At 34.8% G+C, this 25,578-nt stretch overlaps 1 protein-coding gene and 1 non-coding gene across 9 annotated transcripts in view; one reads left to right on the plus strand and one right to left on the minus strand.

The window, feature by feature from the left end:
* The window catches only part of Rnls (renalase, FAD dependent amine oxidase), a 387,611-nt gene extending 370,935 nt beyond the window's left edge, over positions 1-16,676 (minus strand). For 2 of the 8 annotated variants that reach the window (XR_005728657.2, XR_013436078.1), the window contains exons 1-4: positions 16,178-16,541; positions 12,114-12,219; positions 11,362-11,504; positions 3,372-3,530 (exon numbers count right to left, since the gene is read on the minus strand). Coding sequence is in view for 4 of the 8 variants with exons in the window: in XM_040273777.2 (XP_040129711.1) it covers positions 3,372-3,530; positions 11,362-11,504; positions 12,114-12,219; positions 16,178-16,295 (526 nt within the window). In the remaining 4 variants the exon portion in view is untranslated. Of the gene's footprint in view, positions 1-3,371; positions 3,531-11,361; positions 11,505-12,113; positions 12,220-15,655 lie in introns of all 8 variants that reach the window. The other 6 variants (XM_040273777.2, XM_040273778.2, XR_013436085.1 and 3 more) reach the window with 5 other exon arrangements.
* Positions 16,677-24,547: 7,871 nt separating this feature from the next.
* On the plus strand, positions 24,548-24,654 carry LOC120886044 (U6 spliceosomal RNA). The gene has a single exon (XR_005728817.1). It is a non-coding gene; the product is annotated as a U6 spliceosomal RNA (small nuclear RNA).
* Positions 24,655-25,578: the final 924 nt, after the last annotated feature.

Below are 25,578 nucleotides of genomic sequence, written 5' to 3' on the forward strand. Positions count from 1 at the left end.
GCAAAGGCCCTGGGTTCAATCCCAATGCTACAAGAAAAAGTTGTATGAATTAAAAAGAGAGTAGACTTTTTTCTATAGTGCTCATTATAGGGACTTAGGGGATAGGAAAACATGGGGCTTTAGCTAAAATGCACAAAATTTAGTTATGTAAGAGAAATAAATCTTAGCGATTACATGCATAACATAGTGGTTATAGTTAATAAAACTGTATTGTATATTTAAAATTTTGCTAATAGAGTAGAACTTTTTGCAAAATTTAAAAATAGTAAACAAAGAGGGTAGAGCAAACTTTTAGAGGTGATGGAAATGGTTATGATGTAGACTGTGGAGATGACTTCAGTGATACTTATTTCCAAACTTAACAAGTTGTATCCATTAAATACGTATGTATTTTCACAAGTCAATCATATCTTAATATAGTGATTTTTTTAAAAAGGACTCATATAATGGATAAAACATGAGACTAGATGCTCTCTAAGGCCTCTTCTAACCCTGAGTATTCTATGTTAAAAATGAACATTATTAGCTAGAACTGGCCTGATAAAACAAGAGTTAACTGAGCAAGTGTACCTACTTAAAGAAATATATCCTCCATACCCTACTTAATACCTCTGTTCCTTTAGTTTCTATACCTGAAACCTCTCTCTCAGCACTTAGCACAGGAACATCAGTTTTAAGAACCCCAGCCCCCTAGCATACACACACATAAATACACACACACACACACACACACACACACACACACACACACACACACCTTTTGCAGATACTCTCCTCTTTACCTCTGGACTTACAATATGTACAAGGAATCCTACATTTTACACATATATTATAATTTCTATTTTGGGTGCTGGCAAGCTTCCTGCTGTCACCATCTCACTAGTGCCCAGTCTTAGTAGGAAAGTGATGTCTGTGGATTTAGAAGTTTCTGGCAACAGTGTACCAGATACTCTGAGGAACAGTGTAGAAAACTTTGAGTATCCAACTCCCCAATCCTAACCTTGAAAATGGATAACAGTTGTCAGCTAGAAAAGGCATTTGCATGTAAAGGATATTTCTCAATTTGCTATTTGTAGACTAAAGTCTATTTGGGGAAAGGACAAGAAGTCAGACCTCAATACACAGTTTTTCTTTTTCTTTCTTTCTTTCTTTTCTTTTTCTTTCTTTCTTTCTTTCTTTTTTTTTTTTTTTTTTTTTTTTTTTTTTTTTTTTTTTTACTGGGGATTGAACCCAAGAGTGCTTAACCATTAAGCCACATCCCAGCCCTTTTTACTTTTTATTTTGAGACAGGGTCTTGATAAGTTGCTTAGGGCCTTGCTAAATTGCTAAGGCTGGCCTCAAACTTGTGATCCTCCTGCTTCAGCCTCCAGAATCACTGGGATTACAAGCATGGGCCACCATACCCAGCAATAAAACCTAACATACACTCCTGCCACCACACATTTTGTACTGAAAAAAAATAAACAAAGGTTAATATCTAAAGTGAATATTGCTAAGCCAATTGAAACATTCAAAGACTTATAAAGGATAAAAGTAACATAAATTTAAAAGATAAAGACAAAAGATTGGGATATTAAAGTGTTATACTTCATGAAAACTCTGAATAGTACTGTAATTAGAAATAACATATCCAAAGAGAAGTGCATAAGTAGTCTTCATAATTGTAAAAAGCCTTCAGGTCTATGTTACTAATTACTGGCTTTAATCATTATTTTTCTTCAACCTTTCTATCAATGTATAGCATTTTTGGTTGGATCACATGAAATTGTCGATTTATCACCATTTCAACCTATAAAATCATGTTTTTTTTACAGATCAATCTAGTAATTGTCACTATTTAAACACTGTTTTTAATTACCTAAATATTAACAAAGCAAAATATTGTCAAATAAAAAAATCTTACTTCATAATATTTCTGAAACATACAAATCATATATACATATAAAACATATAAAGCCTATAAACACACAGTACATAATTGGAGAGTGACTTTTAGCAATACCCTACCTTAATTTGCAAATTCTAATGCATATTAAATTACTGAGTAATAATTCTCTGTACTCAATAATATTCCCCAGTAGGTGATTAGAAATAAATACTAAGAATTATTAGAGCCTACTGATGGCACTACAAAATTTGATTATGAAATCAAATTTAATGATAACTCATTAACTATTATCACCATATGTAACAATTTTACCAGGTTCAAATGAAGGGATTCTGAAACTTGAAAAGGTTAATTCATGAACACAACCTTATTTGAAAATGGAGGACTCACATCATGTTCTTTTTGTGTTGGAATTAAACTAAGGTTGATCATTTGAGGAGGTAGATGGTAAAATCAGACTTAGCTGACGTAAAGAAATAGAATGTGGTGATAATGTCATTCCACATTAGTTTCCTTGCCACTTTTTCACACATTCCAGCTTTCTTAGAGAGTAACTTTGTACAGTCCCTTACTCTGTACCAATCCACTGAAATTTGAAACTTAAAAAGTCATGCCCCCTACGGATACCAAGAACTGGCATCATGAGGACAAGAATCAAGAAGGGCCTCATTCTTTGGAGACTTCCCACTTGTCATTTCTCAGGTTGATAAATTTAAAAATTGGACTCATTAAAAATGATCTACAATGGTTTCATGCTTTCTTTCTACATAAAAACTGATTCATTTTTATGAAATAGTGACATCAGACTTGATAAATAAGAAATGGTATTCTACTCATCTAGTCATTCTACTCATCTAGTCATCATATTCCTCCTTAAAATATAACTTTGTTATTTTTAGCAAGAGAATGCTTTTTTCTTTCCTTATTTAGACAGATAAATTTCTTTTGGATTTTAGTTCATTATAATTTTGGTTCTTTTAACATAATTTTAGCTCCTTTGGCATCATTTACTCCCCACCCCCATCCTCCAAACCATCCCTTCTTTGTGCCTCTTTCACAATGAAGCTAGGCTATTTGCTCAAACAGGAGTAAATACTTAGAGGGCAACCTAAAGAGCAAAAATACAGGAAATGAGACAACTCAAGTAAGAACTGATATATATTAAAAAGAAAAAACCTCCTTTTCTCCAGTATGCATACAAAGAAATTACTCTTTTAGGCAACAGCACTGCACATCCATCAACAATGCTGCCTTATTAAAGGCTACGATAATAAGAAAAAAGCTCAAGTTTTAACTAATTTAAAAACAATTAAATGGGTTTCACTTTGGCAGGCCTAATATCACAAACTAGGCCATAAGCAGTTTTTAAGACATGAAATCAATAAAATCTATAATGCATACTTCACTAAGAGAATTAGAGCAAATTCACACTCTACTGAAGAAATCCCAATCCCTGAGTAGGTAAAAAGCAAAGCAGACTCACAGTTCACAATGTCACCTTGAAGCTGCAGAATCTGAGGAATTGGCATGGTGAGGACAACAAGATCAAACTGCTCAGGGGAGCCTATTTCCCTGAAGACTTCCCACTTGTCATTTCTCAGGTTGATCTGGGTCACACACTGTCTAAAGTAGACTTCTGCACCTGCTCCAAAATATAAATTGTGTTCACATTCTCAGAATTTTCCATATGAATGAGGGACAAGTGAATAGTGGTAAATTGTATCCATTCTGGTGAAAAAATATGCTCAAACTTGTCTGCTATAGTCCCCACTGTTCTCTTTCTTTACTTAGTTTCTTAGTGGCAATTTTTCCTTTTTGACATCCTTACAATAAGTGTCTGGATTTTAAAAAACACTATTACAAGTAATAACAGCAATGACAGTAGTAGTAAAACAAAAATAGGAGTAGTAGTAGTAAGCATAGCTATCTTTCATTATCTACTATATGCCAAGTGCTTCATGCACACTATATCAAATTATTTCAGATGGGGAAACAGATTAAGAAATATTATGCCATAATTTAGAAGTATATCTAGCTAACTCTAAAGCTCATCATCTTTGCAAACTAAGTATATATACATTTCAGTAAAGGTGTTAGTAATTAGTTCTCACTAGTAATAGCAAGAAAAATAATAATTTCTATCAATGGAATTAATATTACTTTTTGAACGACCTGATTAAGGTCTCTGTAGGAGAAATGCAAGTCCTCATCAATAGATCACTTTCCTCGATTAAGAAGAATCAGAAGGCTGGGGTTGTGACTCAGTGGTAGAACACTCACCTAGCATGTGTGAGGTACTGGGTTTGATCCTCAGCACCACATTAAAGTAAATAAATAAAATAAAGATATTGTGTCCAACTACAACTACATATATATATATATATATATATATATATATATATATGAATTAGAAACAGGAAAAACATTGAGTACGCTCTCATCACATTTCCATTCTTAGCATTTATCACAAAAGCATTTTAATAACTATTTCCCTAATTATTGTTTTATATAGTCTTATCTTTTGAATTCCAAGTTTCATGAACCACAAATGCTTGTTTCTATGCATAGCATAGTACTTGACACAGACTAAATATTTACTCAATATTTGCTTAAAAGAATGTAATAAGAACTATAAACTGAAAGAAAGTATTGTTAAGTCATTAAGTCTGCTTACTATGCTAATATCTCAAATTCTGGAATTTAGAAAAACTTTGATTTAAAAACAAATCCAATTTTATTTAGCCTCATGTATAGATAACAAAGAAATGAAGATGGAATGAGAAATATTTTTTAAAAAAAGTATCATGTAGCCACTCTGTAAATTATTCAGTGGGATCCTTCCTATCTCTGATGTCCTTCAACCATCACTGCCTTTACCACTCATTCTTGACATTGATTCAAGATATCTGCATGCTTTAGCTGTGTCTTAATCATCCTGAGTATCATCTATCCAGTAATATTCTAGGCTCCTTCATGTCAGATCTCCAATACCTTTTCCATGTTGCTTGAATAATGATACCTATAGTAAGCACTTAAATTTGTTCAAGTCACATTGGGAACATGGTGTTAACTAGGTCAAGGGGTCAATGTCTATTTTAGGCAGTGAGCATCATTCTGTGCAAAGATTAAAGCAAGGCTTGTGAACTGTTCTTCAACTTGCCTGAGAATTTTTTCAAGGCAGCTACTTGGGGAAGGTGCAAATAATCAGTGCTTTCAACTTTCATTCCCCATCTCCATTACTCAACCCAGAGTGATGCTTTATTTATTTATTAAAGTTCTCTGGCCTAGAAAATTCTCCATGCCCCAGCTGAGTGTCTTGAAAATGAATCCTAGTAGCCACAAGATGTTCTGCAAGGTTTATGCTAGTGGTTCCCTAAGACCAGCAGCACTAGCCATACCTAGGAACTAGAAATGCACATTCTCAGACCCTGGCCCAACAATTCCAAATCAGAAATCAAGGGATTAGGTCCAGCATTCTATGTTTAACAATCTACCCAGCCTGGTTATCTACAATGCATGTTGAAGTGTGAGAACCACAGGGTAAACATCTGTCAAAACCACTCTAAAAGTAGGATTTACCAAGAGGTAGGGGAAAAGGTATAGCTGCTCTTATTAACAAGGAAGTTTTCCTTCCAAGCTATTAGGCTTGAAGTTTCTAGGAAAGAGGCATAAAACTGGTGAATGGCTTTCTACTGCACTTAAAGTGTACAATCTTTAACATTGCTTACAAAGTCTTTTACACCTAGCCTTGTCTTACTCCTATGCTTCATCTCTTACTACCTTCTCCCTCATTAACTACTCCTCAGTTAAAATGACCAAATGTTCTATCCCAGAGCAGTATATACCTGTCATCCCAGCAACTTGGGAGACTAACGCAGGAGAATTGCAAGTTTGAGATCAGCCACAGCAACTTAATGAGGCCCTGTCTCAAAATAAAAAATAAAAAGGACTGGGGATGTGGCTTGTTGGTTAAACACCCCTGGGTTCAATCCCGGTACAAAGATAAATAAATAAAGTGACCACATTTTCTATCAGGAGTATATACTTCTTTATTAAAGAATTACTTTTTGAAATAAATAGTAACATTTTATATAATGATAACCCCAAGGGGTTGTATTATACAAACTGAAAATATAAATAGATTTTTATAAAAATTGGTTAAATGAGAACTGACAGTCATCTAATATACATTAACCTAATATGTATGCTAATTACATAAATTATCCATATTAATAATCTGTATCACTGTGCTTACCATGTACTGCTACATTCTGTGTGAGCTACAAAGAATTCTGCACACCTGTAACGCTAGCTACTTGGGAGGCTGAGACAGGAGGATCACAAGTTGGAGGCCAGCCTGGGCAACTTAGCAAGACCCTGTCTCAAAATAAAAAATAAAATGGCTTGGAATGTGGCTTAGTGGTAGAGGGCCCCTGGATTTAATCCTAGCACACAAAAAAATCTCTTCTCCCAAAAGTTTCCAAAGCAAAACTGGAAGATAAACATATATTCTCCCTAAAAATCTAATGAAATAGGGAACTAGGTACAAAGTATTTAAGAAGTGTTCTTCTACCAGGAAATCAGCTCTATAAGGATAGGACTTTATTTTTTTTTATATTTTGAATTTGTTCTAATTAGTTATACAAGGCAGCAGAATTCATTCCAATTCATTGTACACAAATGGAGCACATTTCTTTGGTTGTATATGATGCCTACCATGTGGATGTATCACTGTGCCTATCATGTACAAGATACTGTTACATTCTGTGTTAGCTACAAAGAATTGTGCACCACATGTGCAATCATACATGTAACTAGGATAATGATGTCCATCTCATTCCACCATCTTTCCTGCCGCCCATGCCCTCTCCCTTTCCCTCTTCTTTGTCCAAATTTCCTCCATTCTTCACACACAACCCTCCCCCCACCCCCACCAATTATGGATCAGCATCCACTTATCAGAGCAGTATCTGAGATTGGGGACTCTAATGACTTCATGGCTGTTTCATGCTTGGTGGCTGGGAAAGTTTCCTGTGCAAAGGTGCAGGATGCCTAGTTGCTATGGCAGTGTCCTACATGAGGAGGCTCTGTGCTAAAGTCTTATCAGCCTTGATCTTGATCTCAGGCACACAGCTACTGGGAATAAAGGAATTCTTTTGCTAACAACCCCAATGTTACACCAGCTCCTGAACCTGTCCGCATAACAGGAACTTCAAACAACTGACTTTCTTGAAAGTTGCACAAATCTCTTAACATTGCACATTGTAACTGTAGAATATAACTACAGAATAAACTGCATAATGTTGCTAATTCTGTAACTTTCATGAATACAAAGAATAATGCTTGCATAGTCTTTAATCTGATTAATTATATATATGTATATGTATATATATACATATACATATAAAGATTGCTGGCAGAATTCTTCAGACTTGTTTCTTCATCAGAGAGCAGTGCTCCACCTGACCCCAGCTGTTATCTACAAAATCTAAGTGCATGAGTCTTATTTTTCTTATCCCTCTTAGCCCCTTGCTGGATCCTGCTAGATTGGCCCCACTGGTGGCTGCAAGAGTTTCTTTACATGTTCATCTATTGAAGGGCATCTTGGGTGGCTCCACAGTTTAGCTATTGTGAATGGAGCTACTATAAACATTGATGTGCCTGCAATCACTATAGTATGCTGATTTTAAGCCTTTTGGGTATAGATGAAGGAGTGGGATAGCTGGGTCAAATGGTGGTTCCACTCCAAGTTTTCTAAGGAATCTCCATACTGCTTTCCAGAGTGGTTGCACCAATTTGCAGTGCCACCAGCAATGTATGAGTGTACATTTCCCCCCACATCCTCACCAACACTTATTGTTGCTTGTTTTCTTGATAACTGACATTCTGACTGGAGTGAGATGAAATCTTAGAGTAGTTTTGTTTTGATTTACATTTCTCTAATTACTAGAAATGTTGAACATTTTATCATATATTTGTTGATTGACTGTATATCTTCTTCTGAGAAATGTCCAGTTCCTTGGCCCACTTTATTGATTGGGTTATTTGTTTTCTTATTTTGGTTTTGTTGGTTTTTTGTTTGGTTTTGTTTTATTGTGTGTTTGTGTGTGTGTGGGGGGGGGTGTTAAGTTTTTTGAGCTCCTTATATATCCTGGAAATTAGTGCTCTGTCTGATGTATTTGTAGTAAAGATGTTCTTCCACTCAGTAGGCTCTCTCTTCACATTATTGAATATTTCCTTTGCTGAGAAGTTTTTTAGTTTGAATTTATCCCATTTATTGATTCTTGATGATTTTATTTCTTGTGATTTAGGAGTCTGGTTAAGGAAGTCAGAACCTAATCCAACATGATGAAGATTTGAGCCTACTTTTTCTTCTATTAGGTGCAGAGTCTCTGGTCTAATTCCTAGGTCTTTTTTCCACTTTGAGTTGAGTTTTGTGCATGGTGAGAGATAGCAGTTTAATTTAATTTTGCTGCAGATGGATTTCCAGATTTTCCAGCACCATTTGTTGAAGAAGCTATCTTTTCTTCAATATATGTTTTTGGCGGCTTTGTCTAGTATGAGATAACTGTATTTATGTAAGTTTGTCTCTGTGTCTTCTATTCTGTAGTACAGTTTAAGGTCTGGTAAGCATACAACTTTAGCTCTTCTACCACTGGTACCTAAACATGTCTGGCATTTTAAGCACTCAATAAATGCTTACTGAATGAAAGGATGTACATATGTATATGTGCATGTATATATAATGCAGTTACTAAGTACTTCAGGATTTCAATGAATATATATATATATATATATACATATATATATGTGTATATATATATATATAAAATGGATCAAGGAAAAATCATGATGGAAATGAAATTTTTAAAAGTTATATGGTGCCACAACATAAAGCTGATGGTGACATTCTACAATATGTAAAATGATGTCATTAATTGCAATGGTTAATTTGATGTGTCAACTTGACTGGGTTATGGAGTGCCCAGATATTTGGTGGGTGTTTCTGCCAGTGGTTTTTGTTCTTTCTTTGTTTGTTTTTGTTTTCTGTGAGTGTTTTCAAGTATCAGGTTTAAATTCGGAGTAAAGCACATTGTCCTCCCTAATGTGGGTGAGCCTCATTTCATCAGTTGAAGGGCTAAATAGGACAAAAATCTTCACCCCTCCCCAGGTAAAAGAGAATTCTTCTTGCCTGATAGCCTTGGAACTAGGTCATAGACTTTTTGTTTTTTCCCTGCCTTCAGCCTAGAACTGAAGCACTGGCTTGAGTCTTAAGCCTGCCAGTCTTCAGACTGGAACTATATCATTAGTTCTTCTATTGTCTTGCTTGCTGACTTACCCATCTAATCTTGGGACTTTCCAGCCTCCATAATCATGTGAGCCAATTTCATATAATAAATCTCTCTCTCTCTTTCAGTATATATATGTACACACACACACACACACAGAGTATACACACACAGAGTCATCCCTCTATATCTGCTTAGGATTGGTTCCATGACCAAGTCAACACAGTCCACAGATGCTCAAGTGTCTTATATAAAAAGGCATAGTACTTGTATATTACCTATTCACATATTTCTGAATACTTTAAATCATCTATAGATTCTTACAATACCAAATACATTGTAAATGTTATGTAAATACTTGTTATATTGTTTAGGGAATAATGTCAAGGAAAAAAGTCTGTGCATGTTCCCTACAGATGCAACCCTCCTGGGTCTAACTACATAGTACATGGGTAAAACACAACATGAACAATGCTCAATTACTGCTAGAGAGAGAATAAGGATCTATGAAATGACAGGAGACTATTACACGATATGACTGACTACACATCACTTAATTCTCATGGATTCGACATAGTATTTAGTGTGTAGCAAATTCTAGCTTTGCCTTTGGAACTTTCTGCAATTTTTTTCAGTATTTTTGATCTGAGGTTGATTGAATTCATGAATACAGAATCTATTTTACAGATATGGAGATCCAACAGTATATCCTATTAGTTCCATTTTTCTGGACAACTTTAAATAATAAACCACCACAGTCTGAGTCTTGGATAGAAAATGGACTAACACAAAATGGTATTTATTATTTTCTTCTGTTGCATATCCAATGTCACTGACCTCTCATGCACACTACTTATTCACATACTTCTGAATACTTTAAGTCATGTCTAGATACTTACAATGCCAAATATATTGTAAATATTGTATAAATACTTGTTATATTGTTCAGGGATTTTTAGGGTTTTCAATAAGTAATGATGAAGAAAAACAAATTTTCAGCTTATACCTTTCCTTAGTCACCCTGAATTGGATAATTAACTGAATTATGATATGTCAAGAAAGCTTATTTTGTTTAGAAAAACAAATCATTTATTTTCCAAGGAAAGTTCTATTTTCTTTTTTAAAAACCCATTTTCAAAACCACTAATAAAGTATGTAAGGAACAAATGAAAATTCTAATAGAAAATGGGCAAAGATTAGGCATAGAACATTTACAGAAAAAGATATGGTTGACAAAACAAAAGGTGAATATACTCACATAACTAGGGAAATAACAAGTCAAAACTACAAAGAGATACCATTTTTAAGCCTATAATGTTGGCAAAATTTAAATTTCCATTATACCCAGATGTGGGGAAAACAGACATTCTCATTCACTGTTGAGGAGATATTCCTTAACAAGAATATGTAGTACAACTTAAATTTAAAAAGAAAACAGTGCTTGACATAGCTGTTTTGTTAAAATTTGAAACTTGTTTCTCTAAACAAAATAAGGTTTTTTTGACAAATAATAATTTAGCTAATTACCCAATTTAAGATCATGAAGGAAAAGTACAGGCTGAAAATTTGTTTTGCTTCCTAAACTATTTCTACAATAATTAGTATTTTGGTCTCCTTCATCATATATTATTGTAAATATGCTTTCAAAGCTATATCAAGGTTACACATACACCAATGTTTGTAAAACCAAAAACCAAAACAATCTCCCACCTGAAAACAGCCTAATTATTTAACAGAAGTTAATTGTTAAATAAATTATGGGAGATATGTACCATATAATATGGATATTCATTAAAGAAAACACAGCACATTGAATTTGCTAAAATGAAAAGAGACCATAGTATGAATCAAACAAGGTACAGAATAGTTTATGTAAAATAACTCCTTTTGTGTGTGTGTGTGTGTATACATATATATATTAAATAAACAAATATAAACATATACTAACTCTAAATAACCATAGTCATACAGCTCAATAGATTGAAAGCACAAACATTTGTCTGAAAATATACACTGAAAACTGTCACCAGTGATTACTTTGGGACAAGAAATACTAGCTGAGTGGTAAATATAAGAGTATATACTTTTTATAATTTTCTGAATGGTATCAACATTTAATTGTACATGTAGCTTTTATTTTAAAATGCTAATTCTAAAAGAAAGCAGAGAAGATCAAATTCCTACCTGATTCTTTCAAGTAATGCTTAATAATTGAAGAAATTCCTTGAGGTGCCACAAAGTTACAGTCTCCTTCTTTTATCACCATTCCTTCAATAGCAGAGGTCAGAGGCTTCAAAATGCCATGGGCTAATAATTCATCATAAAAACTGAAATAAATCAATATATATATATAATGTAAGTACCTACTATGATTAACTCTGCAATACTATATTCTCTGTCAGGAATTTTTAGAGATTATATTTTCAAATTATAACTAGGAATCTTCATATTAACAACTCACTGTATATTTTGTATTAGACAAAACTTTCAATTCAGGGGAAGAACAGAAATGTTCTGGGAATTCATTGAGCTTTAGCTGACATTATTCAAAGCCTATTTCTCCACATAACTCAGAATTAGTCAATGAAAATAAATAGGAAAGTACTTAGCATATCAATGTTAAATTTTGATAAGATTGACTTCCATCACAGATATTTTCCCTCTTCCTCAACACTAAAAACAGTTATTTTTATTATTTAGCCCTTTATTTGTTCTAAATATAATCTCAACTAATCTTCACAATAACCCTGGGAGGGCGGTGTTTTGCAGTTTCCTACTTTACTCAAGTGAACATTTTACAGCTAATTTCATTAACAATGACATATCATAATCATTTCTACAAGTGGCATTTTTAAAGTAAATTAAAAATAAATTATTTGTGTCCTTTTATAGCAAACAACTGCTAAAACTGATTTCACCACTTGCAACTAACTTACGTTTGGTGTTTTTTGGCATAATGAGGAGTGCAGGTGATATATTGAGCACCCAAATCAGCTGTGCACTGTGAATTATGAGGACTGCTGGCAGTATTCATTCTTCCCCCTGGAATTAATCCACAGGAAAATGTCAGTACATTAGAATGAGCTTTTTGAAGTAATGCAATTCATCACAGATTACCCCACATAAATTTCTTTACAAATGTGTTTTTAAAAATTATTCTTAAGCTCTATTGAAATATAGAAGATAATTAGAAATTATTTTGAAAATTTATACTCCAATAGAATAGAAAATATCAATGACACCTTCAAACTTCTAGAGACATATGAGTTGCCCAGACTGAATCAGGACATACACAATTTAAACACATCAATTTCAAGCAATGAAATAGATGCCATCAAAAGCCTACTAACAAGGAAAAGCCCAGGACCAGATGGATTCTCAGCTGAGTCTACTAGAACAAAGAAGAATTAATATCAATACTCCTCAAATTATTCCATGAAATAGAAAAGAAAGAAACCCTTCCAAACACATTCTATGAGGCTAGTGTCACCCTGATATCTAAGCCAGACAAAGACACATCAAGGAAAGAAAACTTCAGACCAATAGCCCTTATGAACATAAATGCAAAAATTCTCAATAAAATTTTGGCAAATCCCATAAAAACATATTTAAAAGATAGTGAACAATGATCAAGTGGGGTTCATTCCAAAGATGCAAGGTTGGCTCAACAAATGTAATTCAACATATCAATAGACTTAAAATCATATGATCATCTCAACAGATGCAGAAAGAGCATTTGATAAAACAATAGTTATTATTATTTAGCCCTTTATTTGTTCTACATATAATCCCACCTAATCTTCACAACAACCCTGTGAAAAACTAAGGATAGGAGGAATATACCTCAACATTGTAAAAGCTATCTATATTAAGCCCAAGGCCAATATCATTCTAAATAGAGAAAAACTGGAAGAATTCCCTCTAAAAACTGGAACAAAACAGGGATGCCCTCTTTCACCAGTTCTATTCAACACAGTCCTGGAAACTCTAGCCAGAAAAATTAGATAGAAAAAAGAAATGAAAGGGATATGAATAGGAAAAGAAAAACTCAAACTATCACTGTTTGCTGATGACATGATTCTATACTTACAGGATCCAAAAAATTGTACCAGTAAAACTTCTGGAATTAATAAATGAATTCAGCAAAGTAGCAGGATATAAAATCAATACCCATAAATCAAATGCATTTCTATTCATCAGTGATGAACCCTCTGAAATAGAAGTTAGAAAAACTACCCCATTCAAAATAACCTAAAAAAATACTTGGGAATTAATCTAACAAAAGAGGTGAAAGACTTATACAATGAAAACTAGAGAACACTAAAGAAAGAAATTGAAGAAGACAGAAGCTTAGAAGGTGGAAAGATCTCACATGTTCTTGATATGCAGAATTAATATTGTCAAAAACGCCATAGTATCAAAAGCATTATAGGGAATTAATGCAATTCCACTTAAAATTCCAATGACATTCCTCATAGAAATAGAAAAAGCAATCATGAAATTCATTTGAAAAAAAAAAGACCAAGAATAGCCAAAAAAATCCTTAGCAAGAAGAGTGAAGCAAGAGACATCATAGTACCAGACCTTAAACTATACTACAGAACTATAGTAATAAAAATGGCATGGTACTGGCACCAAAATAGACATGTAGACCAATAGTACAGAACAGAGGACACAAAGACAAACCCACAAAAATACAGTTATCTCATACTAGACAAAGCCGCCAAAAACATATATTGAAGAAAAGATAGCTTCTTCAACAAATGGTGCTGGAAAAACTGGAAATCCATCTGCAGCAAAATTAAATTAAACTGCTATCTCTCACCATGCACAAAAGTCAACTCAAAGTGGGAAAATGACCTAGGAATTAGACCAGAGACTCTGCACCTAATAGAAGAAAAAGTAGGCTCAAATCTTCATCATGTTGGATTAGGGCCTGACTTCCTTAACCAGACTCCTAAATCACAAGAAATAAAATCAAGAATCAACAAATGGGATGAATTCAAACTAAAAAACTTCTCAGCAAAGGAAATATTCAATAAAGTGAAGAGAGAGCCTACACAGTAGGAGAATATCTTTATTATACACACATCAGACAGAGCACTAATTTCCAGGATATATAAGGAGCTCAAAAAACTTAACACACACACACACACACACACACCAAAACAAACAAAGAAACAAGAACAACAACAACAACAACAAAAAAAAAAACACCCAAATAACCCAATCAATAAAGTGGGCCAAGGAACTAGACACTTCTCAGAAGAAGATATACAATTGATCAACAAATATATGATAAAATGTTCAACATTTCTAGTAATTAGAGAAATGTAAATCAAAACAAAACTGCTCTAAAATTTCATCTCACTCCAGTCAGAATGTCAATTATCAAGAACACAAGCAAAAATAAGTGTTGATGAGGATATGGGGGAAAATGTACACTCATACATTGCTGGTGGCACTGCAAATTGGTGCAACCACTCTGGAAAGCAGTATGGAGATTCCTTAGAAAACTTGGAGTGGAACCACCATTTGACCCAGCTATCCCACTCCTTCCTCTATACCCAAAAGGCTTAAAATCAGAATACTATAGTGATGCAGGCACATCAATGTTTATAGAAGCTCCATTCACAATAGCTAAATTGTGGAACCATTCTAAATGTCCTTCAATAGGTGAATAGATAAAAAAAAAACACTGTGTGCATTTACACAATGGAATATTACTCAACATTAAAAGCGAATAAAATTATGGCATTTGCAGGTAAATGGATGGAGTAGGAGAATATCATGCTAAACAAAGTAAGTCCACCCCCCCACCACAAAAAAAGCCACATGTTTTCTCTGATAAATGGATGCTGATCCATAATGGGGTGCACTGCATGGGAAGAATGGAAGAACTTTGGATAGGGCAAAGGGGAAGAAACGGAAGGGAGGAGAAATGAGGGTAGGAAAGTTGGTGAAATAAGACGGGACATCATTACCCTAGGTACATGTATGAGTGCACCAGAGGTGTGACTACACGTGTACAACCAACAAATGAAAAGTTGTGCTCCATTTGTGTACAATGAATTGAAATGCATTCTGCTGTCATGCATAACTAATTAGAACAATTTTTTTTTAATTAAGTAATAAAGCCATTGACTGCAAAACAAAATTATTTTTAAGTTGAAATCTTTGTCACCTAATATTATCATAAGGAAGTAAACAGGGCTGGAGATGTGGCTCAAGCGGTAGCGAGCTAGCCTGGCATGTGTGTGGCCCAGGTTTGATCCTCAGCACCACATACAAATAAAGATGTTGTGTCCGCTGAAAACTAAACAATAAATATTAAAATTCTCTCTTCTCTCTCTCTCTCTCTCTCTCTCTCTCTCTCTCTCTCTCTCTCTCTCTCTCTTAAAAAAAAGAAAGTAAACAGATAATTTGGTCATTAGAGATTTTTTTTAAGTAGGGAGGAGTAAGGAAAGGAGTTGAGTACCTGTAGCAGCGTCTCCCACTTCCTAGTGCATATGTTAACTTGAATACAAGGAATGAATGGAGGTTTGGGATGGATAAATAAAATGACTGATGAAAAGCCAGAATGGCAGAATCAGCGGGGTCGTTTCTTTCACACTCTCAAGAGTCCAGAGAATGACAGCATTTTGAAAACTAGGTTTTTGAAAGGCATGGTCCATGGGCAGCCACTTGGGGAAGCTCAGAATCTGTGGAAAGCTGCAATGGCAGGCAGGTAAAGGCAAAAGTCCATTTATTAGAAACCGGGTAGGCTCCCGCTTTGCGAACTCCTAGAGGGCGCCTCTCAGGCCACCCCCGCAGGCCTAACTGGGCAGCATCAGCAGAACCCGGCCCCGGGAATGACAGCCCCTTCCCGGTCAGGCCGGCTCCGGAACTGGGGGGAAGTGTCCGGTCACGTGACATGGCGCCCACTGCGCAGGAGCGGCCATCGGGGTGCTGGAGCTGAGAGCTCACGCATTTCCCAGGTTTGGGCCGACAGGCAACCCACCTGAGTCCCCAGCCTTGTCCCACACGGCGAGGTACAGAGGACCGGAAACAACCTTCCTCAGGAGCGCTGCGCACAAGCTTCCGGTCAGCCCGGCGCCCACGATCAGCACGCGCGCCATGGGGGAGTGCGCCGGGAGCCTGAGCGGCCGATTCCGCGTCAGCGCTCTGCCTGCCCGGGCTCCTTAGGTCGCCAGCTTGTGACCCGGGCGGTCCCACCTCCCGGCCTGCAGGGGGCGGAGAAGATGTGGCGGGAGCGAGAAGCGAGTCGGCTCTGGAGGAGGCCAACTGGAGCCCGCGGAGAACCCGGGTTTTCCACGCACTGAGCCGCCTGACAACCACAGGGTGGCCCCGCCGCCCAAGTTCAGAACATCTGCTTCCCCTTAGTCCAGAAAAGCCTGGAAACTGTGTGGGTGACAGCGTGAGAACCCGTCTCGCCACAGGGCTGGTGTGGACTACAGCGGAAAACCTGCACAGCCTTGCCAAAGGGTGACCGATTACCTACTGCGGTCTTTACTGCTTTCCTATTCTATTCTAGATCAAAAGGGAAGAGAGGGAACACACCGGCGGTGGCAGGACAAGCTTTCCTCTGAGGCTGTATAGCCACCATTCATGTAGAAAAGGATTTGCAGTCAGGGCGAGATTTCACTTTAACCCAGCGGCGTTGTGCAAGTTACATAACCTTCCTGACCTGAATTTCTGCATCTGTGAAATGCGGTAGTGGTATATCCCTTCCAAAATTAAATAGATTAAAGACGTTTGGTCCGCTAGACAATTGTGGATCCCTCCTCTCTTAATATTAAGTTGTGACAGAACACATTCCATTAGCTCCAAGGGATGCAAGAATGATTAAAAAAAGGATTCCTGCATTCATTACCTCTCCTCCCCTCCCGACAATGTTCTCAAAGTTCTCAAAGAAAACAACAAAAAAGGAATGAGAAATCTGAACTGTTAAGGAAGGAATTTGCAGGTAAATTATTACCTTAGGAAAAGCTATTAAAACAGAATGACAGAACTAAAAGTTAACAATGGTAACCGATTTGAGTGAAAATATTTAAAATTTAGAGTTTCACTTAATGTCCACATCAGGAAAAAAAACTGTGCCTGAAATTGGTGAATGATTAATGTTATGTATATATAATAAAAGAACTAGAAGAAACTATGGATGAACAGATGTAGCCTAAGGAGATAGATATTTCAAGCAAAAAAGTAAAAGATGGAATTGAATAGAAAAACAATTATTTACAACTTCTATATTCAAAATAATGAAATGTGTATTAATACATGAAAGGCGAAAGTTTAATATCCCTATTATATAGTCTTATAAACAATAAAAAAGAAAATGTTCATAAATTAATAGAATTATTGATTTTTTTTAAATAAAAGAGCCCACATTTAACTTTTGTACATTCAAAAGTAAATTAAAATGATTTTTTATTTGCTAGAGTTCCTTTTTTTAAAAAAATGCTAAATGTTTACATTTGGCAAGAAGAGAGCAAAATATATACTGATATATTACTGATGAAAATATAATTGATGAATTTTCTGGAGTAGAGTTTGATAATGCACAGGCATACTTGTTTTATTGTAATTTGCTGTTATTTCTTTTTTCTTTTTTTTTAATAAATTGAAGATTTGTGTTAATCATACATTGAGCAAAGTCTATTGGCACCATTTTTCCAACTTTAGAATTAGCCTTTTTCTGCAATAAGGTTTTTTTTTAATTAAACCATATCTTTTATTTAAACATAATGCTATTATTGTACACTTGAACTGTAGTATAAACATAATTTTTATATGCACTAGGAAACCAAAAATATTCATGACTTGCTTTTTTGTGATATTTATCTAATTGCAGTTATATGAAACATAACCCACAATATATCCAAGGTGTGTCTGTATCAAAACTCTGTAATCTCAGTGACTCAGGAGGCTGATACAATGGGATCACAAGTTCAAAGCCAGACCCAGCAACTTAATGAGGCCCTAAGCAGCTTTGCAAGATCTTGTCTCAAAAGATAAGAAAAGTTGGGGTTGTAGCTCAGTGGTTAAATGCCCCTGGGTTCAATCCTCAGTACAAAAACAAAAACAAAACAAAAAAAAACCCTAAAAATTGTATTCATTAAATGAGACATTTATCTAATGCATAGGTGTACATTAGGATATATATATATGATGCAATGTTATTAACAACATTAATAAATGAAATAAATGGAAGGTTGATTAGATTATGGCTACCTATATGTCTGTATAAATCCAATAAAAGCATGATTTTGAATTTTTAAGGTTGTATGGGAAACTGCTTAATATATAATACTGAAAAATAAAAGGTTATAAAAACATAGTATCATGCCAGGCTTTATAATATAAACATACATATACACAATAAAGGAGAGGAGGCACATGTATTTCCATTAATTTCAAGTGTACTATAAAGACCAAATATTTGTAATCATAATTTTATTAATATACAAAACTAATATGCTAGAAAGAATAAGATAATAAACCACTTCCTTAAAGTTGCTTATAGCCTATTTTGAGAGATTATTCTGTAATTAAAAGCTTATAATGAGATTCACAATTATAAAATGCCTTAAAATCTCAAAATTGTTTAACTGGAAAGGACAGTTGAGGTTGTCTATTCTAACTGCTCCCTGTCACTACCATTTTACAAGTTAAATACACTAAGTTTAAAGGAGTTTGCCCAAGGTTACACAGCATGTCAGTCGTTTGCCAGGGCAGGTCTTTATGATCCTTTGAATCTGCTCTCCTACTTTTAAAAAAAATATTGGTTCTTTTTAGTTATACATGACAGTAGAGTCCATTTTGATAAACTTGTACAAGCATGAAATATATTTTATTCTAATAGGGCCCCAGTCTTGTGAATGTACACAATGATGGAATTCACTGTGATGTATTCATATATGTACATAAGACAGTTATATCACATTCTTTATACTGTCTTTCCTGTGCCTATCCCCACTCCCTTCCCTTCATTCCCCTTTGTCCAATCCTCTGAACTTCTATTCTTCCCCTTTCCCCATTATTATGGGTTATCTTCCATGTATTAGAGAAAACATTTTCTGGGGATTAGCTTATTTCACTTATCATGATAGTCTCCAGATCTATCCATTTACTGGCAAATGCTATAAAGTCATTTTTCTTTTTGCTTGAGTAATATTCCATTGTGTATGTATATATATGTATATGTATATATCACAAATTTTTTATCTGTTGATGGGCAAATTAAAGTTTTAATGTTCATTTTTTTAAGAGAGAGAGAGAGACAGAGACAGAGAATTTTTTTAATATTTATTTTTTTTAGTTTTTTCAGCGGACACAATATCTTTGTATGTGGTACTGAGGATTGAACCCAGGCTGGATGCATGCCAGGCGAGCGCGCTACCGCTTGAGCCACATCCCCAGCCCCAAATGTTCATTTTTTTAATTGCTCGAGATGTTGAACATTTTTTTTCATACATTTGGCCATTTGTATTTCTTCTTCTGTGAACTACCTATTCAGTTCCTTTGCCCGGTTATTGATTGGGTTATTTGATTTTTGGTGTTAAGTTTTTTGAGTTCTTTATATAACCTTGAGATTAGTGCTCTGAGATGCACTTGGCAAAAATTTTCTCCCATTTTGTAGGCTCTCTATTCATGCTCTTGTTTCCTTTACTGTGAAGAAGCTTTTAGTTTGATGCCATTCCATTTGTTGATTCTTGATTATATTTCTTGAGCTTTAGGAGTCTTGTTAAGGAAGCTGTTTCCAAGCCAATATGTTGAAGTGTTGGGCCTACATTTTTTTCTAGTAGGTGCAGGGTTTCTAGACTAATACCTAAGTCTTTGATCCAGTTTGAGTCGAGTTTTGTACAGGGTGAGAGACAGAAGTTCAATTTCATTCTACTACATATGGATTTCCAGTTTTCCCAGCACCATTTGTTGAAGAGACTGTCTTTTCTCCAATGTACATTTTTGGTACCTTCATCTAGTGCGAGACAATTCTATTCTATTCCATTGGACTTCATGTCTGATTTGGTACCAACACCATGTTGCTTTGTTACTATAGCTCTGTCTGTAGTATAATTTGAAGTCTGGAATTGTGGTGCCTCCTGTTTCACCTTTTCCACTAAGGATCACTTTGGCTATTCTTGGTCTCTTATTTTTCCAAATGAATTTCATGATTACTTCTTCTATTTCTATAAAGAATGTCATTAGGATTTTAATAGGAATTGCATTAAATCTGTATAGTGCTTTTGGTAGTATGGCCATTTTGACAATATTATTTTTCTGTGTATCTAAGAACTTGGGAGATCTTTTCACCTTTTAAAGTCTTCTTCAGTTTCTTTCTTTAGTGTTTTGTAGTTTTCATTGTTGGTCTTTCATGTCTTTGTTAGATTGATATCCAAGGTTTTTGTGGGGTTTTTTTGAGGTTATTGTAAATGGTATAGTTTTCCTAATTTCTTTCTTAGATGATTCATCATTGGTATATAGGAACAGAATTGATTTATGGAATTAATTTTGTATCCTGCTACTTTGATGAATTTATTCATGAGTTCTAGACGTTATCTATGGTGCAGTGTTTTGGGTCTTCTAAATAAAGGATCCTGTCATCAGCAAACAGCCATAGTTTGAGCTCCTATTTACATTTCTTTAGTTTCTTTCTTTTTTTTCTAATTGCTCTGGCAAGTGTTTCAAAGACTATGTTGAATAGAAGTGATAAAAGAGGGCATCTCTATCTTGTTACAGTTTTTAGAGGGAATGCTTTCAGTTTTTCTCCATGATGTTGGCCTTGGGTTTAATGTATGTAGCTTTTACAATGTTGAGGTATGTACCTACAATACCTATTTTTCCTAGTGCTTAAACACAAATGGATGCTGTATTTTATCTAATACTTTTTCTGCATCTATTGAGATAAACATGTGATTCATGTCTTCAAGTCTATTTGTGTGCTGAATTTCCTTTTATTGATTTCTGTATGTCAACCAGCCTTGCATCTCTGGAATGAAACCTACTTGATCATGGTGTACTATCTTTTTAATGTGTTTTTGTATGCAATTTGCCAGTAATTTATTGAGGATTTTTGCATCTATGTTCATCAAAGACATTGGTTCGAAGTTTTCTTTCCTTGATGTGAAAAAAGAAAAAAAAAACTAAAAAAAAAAAGAAAAACAAAATAGAACAAGAAAGAAAAACAAAAAAAAAAGCAAGAGATTCATAGAGAGATAGTATTGGTGTTAGTTCTTCTTTAAAGGTCTGGTAGACCTCCACTGAGAATCTATCTGGCCCCTGGCTTTTCTTTGTTAGTTGCTGTGCTGGTCTTTTCCATCATCTCTTGATTCCTCTTTTCTATTCATTGGTCATATTGGTCAACCAGGATTCTGTAGCATCTTCCATAGTATCTTTCATCCTTAAAATCTGTCATTCTTTGGAACTTTCTGGCCATTCCTCCATTATCTTTAATCCAATCCCATCAAATTATACAACAGAAAAGTTGTCCAAATACACTTCCACCAGCAATGTGTTGAAGTGCATGGGAACATTATTTTCACCATTCTCTTGCCAACTGAGGACATTTAGCATTTTGAAAAGTAATTTCCAACAAATTAATTTATTACTTGAGCTCAATAAATCATTAATTTTTACCCAAATATTTACAGTAGCTTTGCCTTCTTAATTCCCAAACTCTGTTCTACACCCACCCTCTAGATCATTCACTATTGTCCTCTTAATTTCATACAGAATTAGGTTCCACTGCATTAAATCAGCATAAAAAATATTCAGTAATATTTTCCGAACCATGTTTATATCTTATCTTGGTATCTTCATATGTCCTGTGCTATTGCTAAACTGAATTATTCTCTGTTTCCTGAATAAATCTTCAGATTTTCCACTTATCTGTGGCTGTGAAAAACCGTGTTTATGCTGGTCTCTGAGTACAAAGCATTCTTTTTTGACTCCCGTTTGAAATTTGTATTAATCCTTCAGTCTTATTTTCTTTCTTCTTAACAGCATGCTCTTTTAAATCAGTTAACCAGAATTTGGGTTTGTTGTGGCCATAGCACAGGTATAGACTTGGTGGCTTATGAGTTCTTATTACACCCAACTTCCAGAATAGGTACATCTTGGCCTAGAGTTATAGATATAGGGTAGTGGGTTCATGGTTGGTGACTGGCAATAGTGCATATTTCCAGGAATGAATAGGTCCTCTAAAGAATGTTAGAATTGCAAAATAGCTGGGACAGTTGCTTGCTCTGATATTTACTCTTCCTAGTTGCCTTTACCTTTCTCCTGAACTTTTGTGCTTTTCCTGATATTTTCAAGGCTGTCACCCTCTTGTCACTTAAGTTCAGTTTAGAAGTCACCTAAAAGAGGTTTTCTCTACCCACTTGACCTAAAATAGCCACCATTATAATGACTATGTCATTAACTTGTTTTAATTTCTTCATATTACTCAATCATTAGAAAAATTAATGGGATATTTTATATTCTATTTTTGTAAACAAACAACAGTAATCAAAACAGTGTGCTACTGGCATAAAGAAGACATATAGACCAATGGAATAAACTAGAAAGCCCAGAAATAAACCCTTGAATATATAAGCAAATGATTTTTGACAAGGGTGCCAACATCATTCAATGGAGGAAAAGACAGTGTTTTAGATGTATGGTATGATTCTAGGAAACCTGGATGTCCACATGTAAAACAATGAAGGTGTTCGCCTTACACTATGTCCTACAATTTAACCAAAGTAGATTAAAGACTGAAATCTAAGAACTAAAGTTATAAAATTCTTAGAGGAAAACAGGGGGAAAGCTTTATGTCATTTCATCTGGCAATAATTTCTTCTATGACACCAAAAGTACAAACAACAATAACAAAAATATAGATAAGCTGGACTTCATCAAAATTTTTAAAATTTATGCATTAAAGAAAATTATCAACAGAATGAAAAGGCAATCTATGGAATGGGAGAATACACTTGCAATTATATACCTAATATGGGATTGATGTATAGAATATTCAAGGAACTCCTGAGTCAAGAACAAAATACAAACAACTCAACTAGAGAGAAATCTTGAATAGGTATTTTCCCCAAAGAAGGTACAAATATAAGCACAAGAAAAAGTATTAAACATCACTAGTTATTAGAAAAATGTAAGACAAAAACTCAATGAAATCCCCACTTCATATTCATTAGTATGACCATTAAAACAACAAAACCCAGAAAATAACAAGTGTCAGTGAGGATGTGGGAAAATTGAAATATTTGTCTATGGTTGGCTAGAAAGTAGTAAGATACAGCTACTGTGGAAAACAGTAGAACATTTTCTTAAAAAATTAAAGATAAAATTAATAGTATAACCCATCAATTCCATATTTAAATGTTGTTATGGTTTAGATGTGAGGTGTCCCCTAAAATCTTACATGTGAGACAATGCAAGAAGATACAGAGAAATGATTGGGTCACCAGAGCCTTAACCCAACCAGTGAATTAATTACCTAATAGGATTAATTGAGTGGTAATGAAGGCAGGTGGGGTGTGGCTAGAGGAGCTGGGGCATTAGAGACATGGCTTTGGGGTATGTATTTTCTATCTGGCAAATGGGGTGTCTCTACTTTTCGATCATCATGTAAACTGCTTCCCTCTGCCACACTCTTCTGTCATGATGCCCTGCCTACCTAAGCCCTGAGGAATGGAGCCAACTGTCTGTGGACTGAGACCTCTGAATCCGTGAGCCCTCAAATAAACTCTTCCTCCTCTACAGTTGTTCTCATCAGGTCTTTTTAGTCACAACAGCAAAAATGCTGACTAAAACAAGTGAATACTCAAAAGACTTGAAAACAGGGAACTCAGTTATTTGTATAACCATGTTCATGGCAATATCATTCATGATAGTCAAAAGGAAGAACCACCTCACATGCCCATTGATGGAAGAATAGGTAAATAGTCATTTATTTTGAAAGCTGAAATGTCTTTCCCAATCTGTTTCATTTTTATTTATTTATTTATTTTTTACTAATCTGGTTGTAATACAAGCTTCTGTGTCTACTCTCAATTTTGTATTTGTAATGTGCCTAATTTTAGCTTATTGATAAACTAAAAAAGGTAATTAGTTAAAATATTGATAAATATTTTAATTTAATTTAATATTTTAATTTAAATCAGCCAGATTTACATAGGTTGTAATCTAATCCATGCTATCTGCATAAAATATACAAACACATAATGTTACATCTGTAAATAGAAAAAAAATCATTCAAACTGAAAATATTTACTGATGCTGGGTACATTGGTGATGTATTTACATATAATATTGGAAAAGACAATGTGCCCTATATATGTGCTATAATAACACAATAAAACCTAATGATGTGCTCGATTCGGCAGCACATATACTAAAATTGGAACAATACAGTGAAGATTAGCATGGCCCCTGCTCAAGGATGACACGCAAATTCATGAAGCGTTCCATATCTTTGGCATTTATACACAATGGACTATTACTCAGCACTAAAAAATAACAAGATCATGGCATTTGCAGGGAAATGGATGGCACTACAGCAGATTATGCTAAGTGAAGTTAGCCAATCCCTAAAAAACAAATGCCAAATGTCTTTTCTGATATAAGGGGGGTGATTCAAAATGGGATAGGGAGGAAGAGCATGAGAAGAAGATTACCACTAAATAGGGAAGAGAGGTGGGAGGGAAAAGGAGGGAGAAAGGGAATTGCATGGAAGATGGAAGGAGACCCTCATCATTAGACAGAATACATGTATGACAATGTGAGGGAAAAAAAAGAAGTGTGTCACATTAGATTGGGTAGAGAGAAGTGGTGGGAGGGAAGGGGAGGGGAAGGGGGGAAAGGAAGGGCAGCAGAATAAAATAGACTTTATTACTGCTGTATGTATATACGTGACTGCATGACCAATGTGATTCTGCAACCTGTACACTCAGAAAAATGAGAAATTATACCCCATGTGATTCAAATGTATAATATGTCAAGATCATTGTACTGTCATGTCTAACTAATTAAAACAAAAAAACTTATGATAACATACAGTATAATAGTTCAAGTAAATGTAGTCCTACCAAAGCAATGCATTTGTGTTTAACAAAATAGTTTACTAATTTTTAAATTAGAATAAATTTAAATGAAATTAAATTTTCTGTTCCTTCCTAGCTGCATTTCAAGTGCTCAGTGGCCATACATTGAATAGCACAGATCTTCGTTTTAGTGAACTTTTTCAATAGTTGCTTTGTATGTTTAATAACTCACTGCAAACAAGAAAGTTAACAATTTCATTCAGTTTAACATTTCCCATTGTTGGTTTTTAAGGATACCAACAAGTATATGTCAGAGTTTCATCTTTCTGTATATTTTGTTATCAAAATTTAGGGAAAT

Source organism: Ictidomys tridecemlineatus, chromosome 1 (genome assembly GCF_052094955.1).
Source record: "Ictidomys tridecemlineatus isolate mIctTri1 chromosome 1, mIctTri1.hap1, whole genome shotgun sequence".
NCBI lineage: Eukaryota > Metazoa > Chordata > Mammalia > Rodentia > Sciuridae > Ictidomys > Ictidomys tridecemlineatus.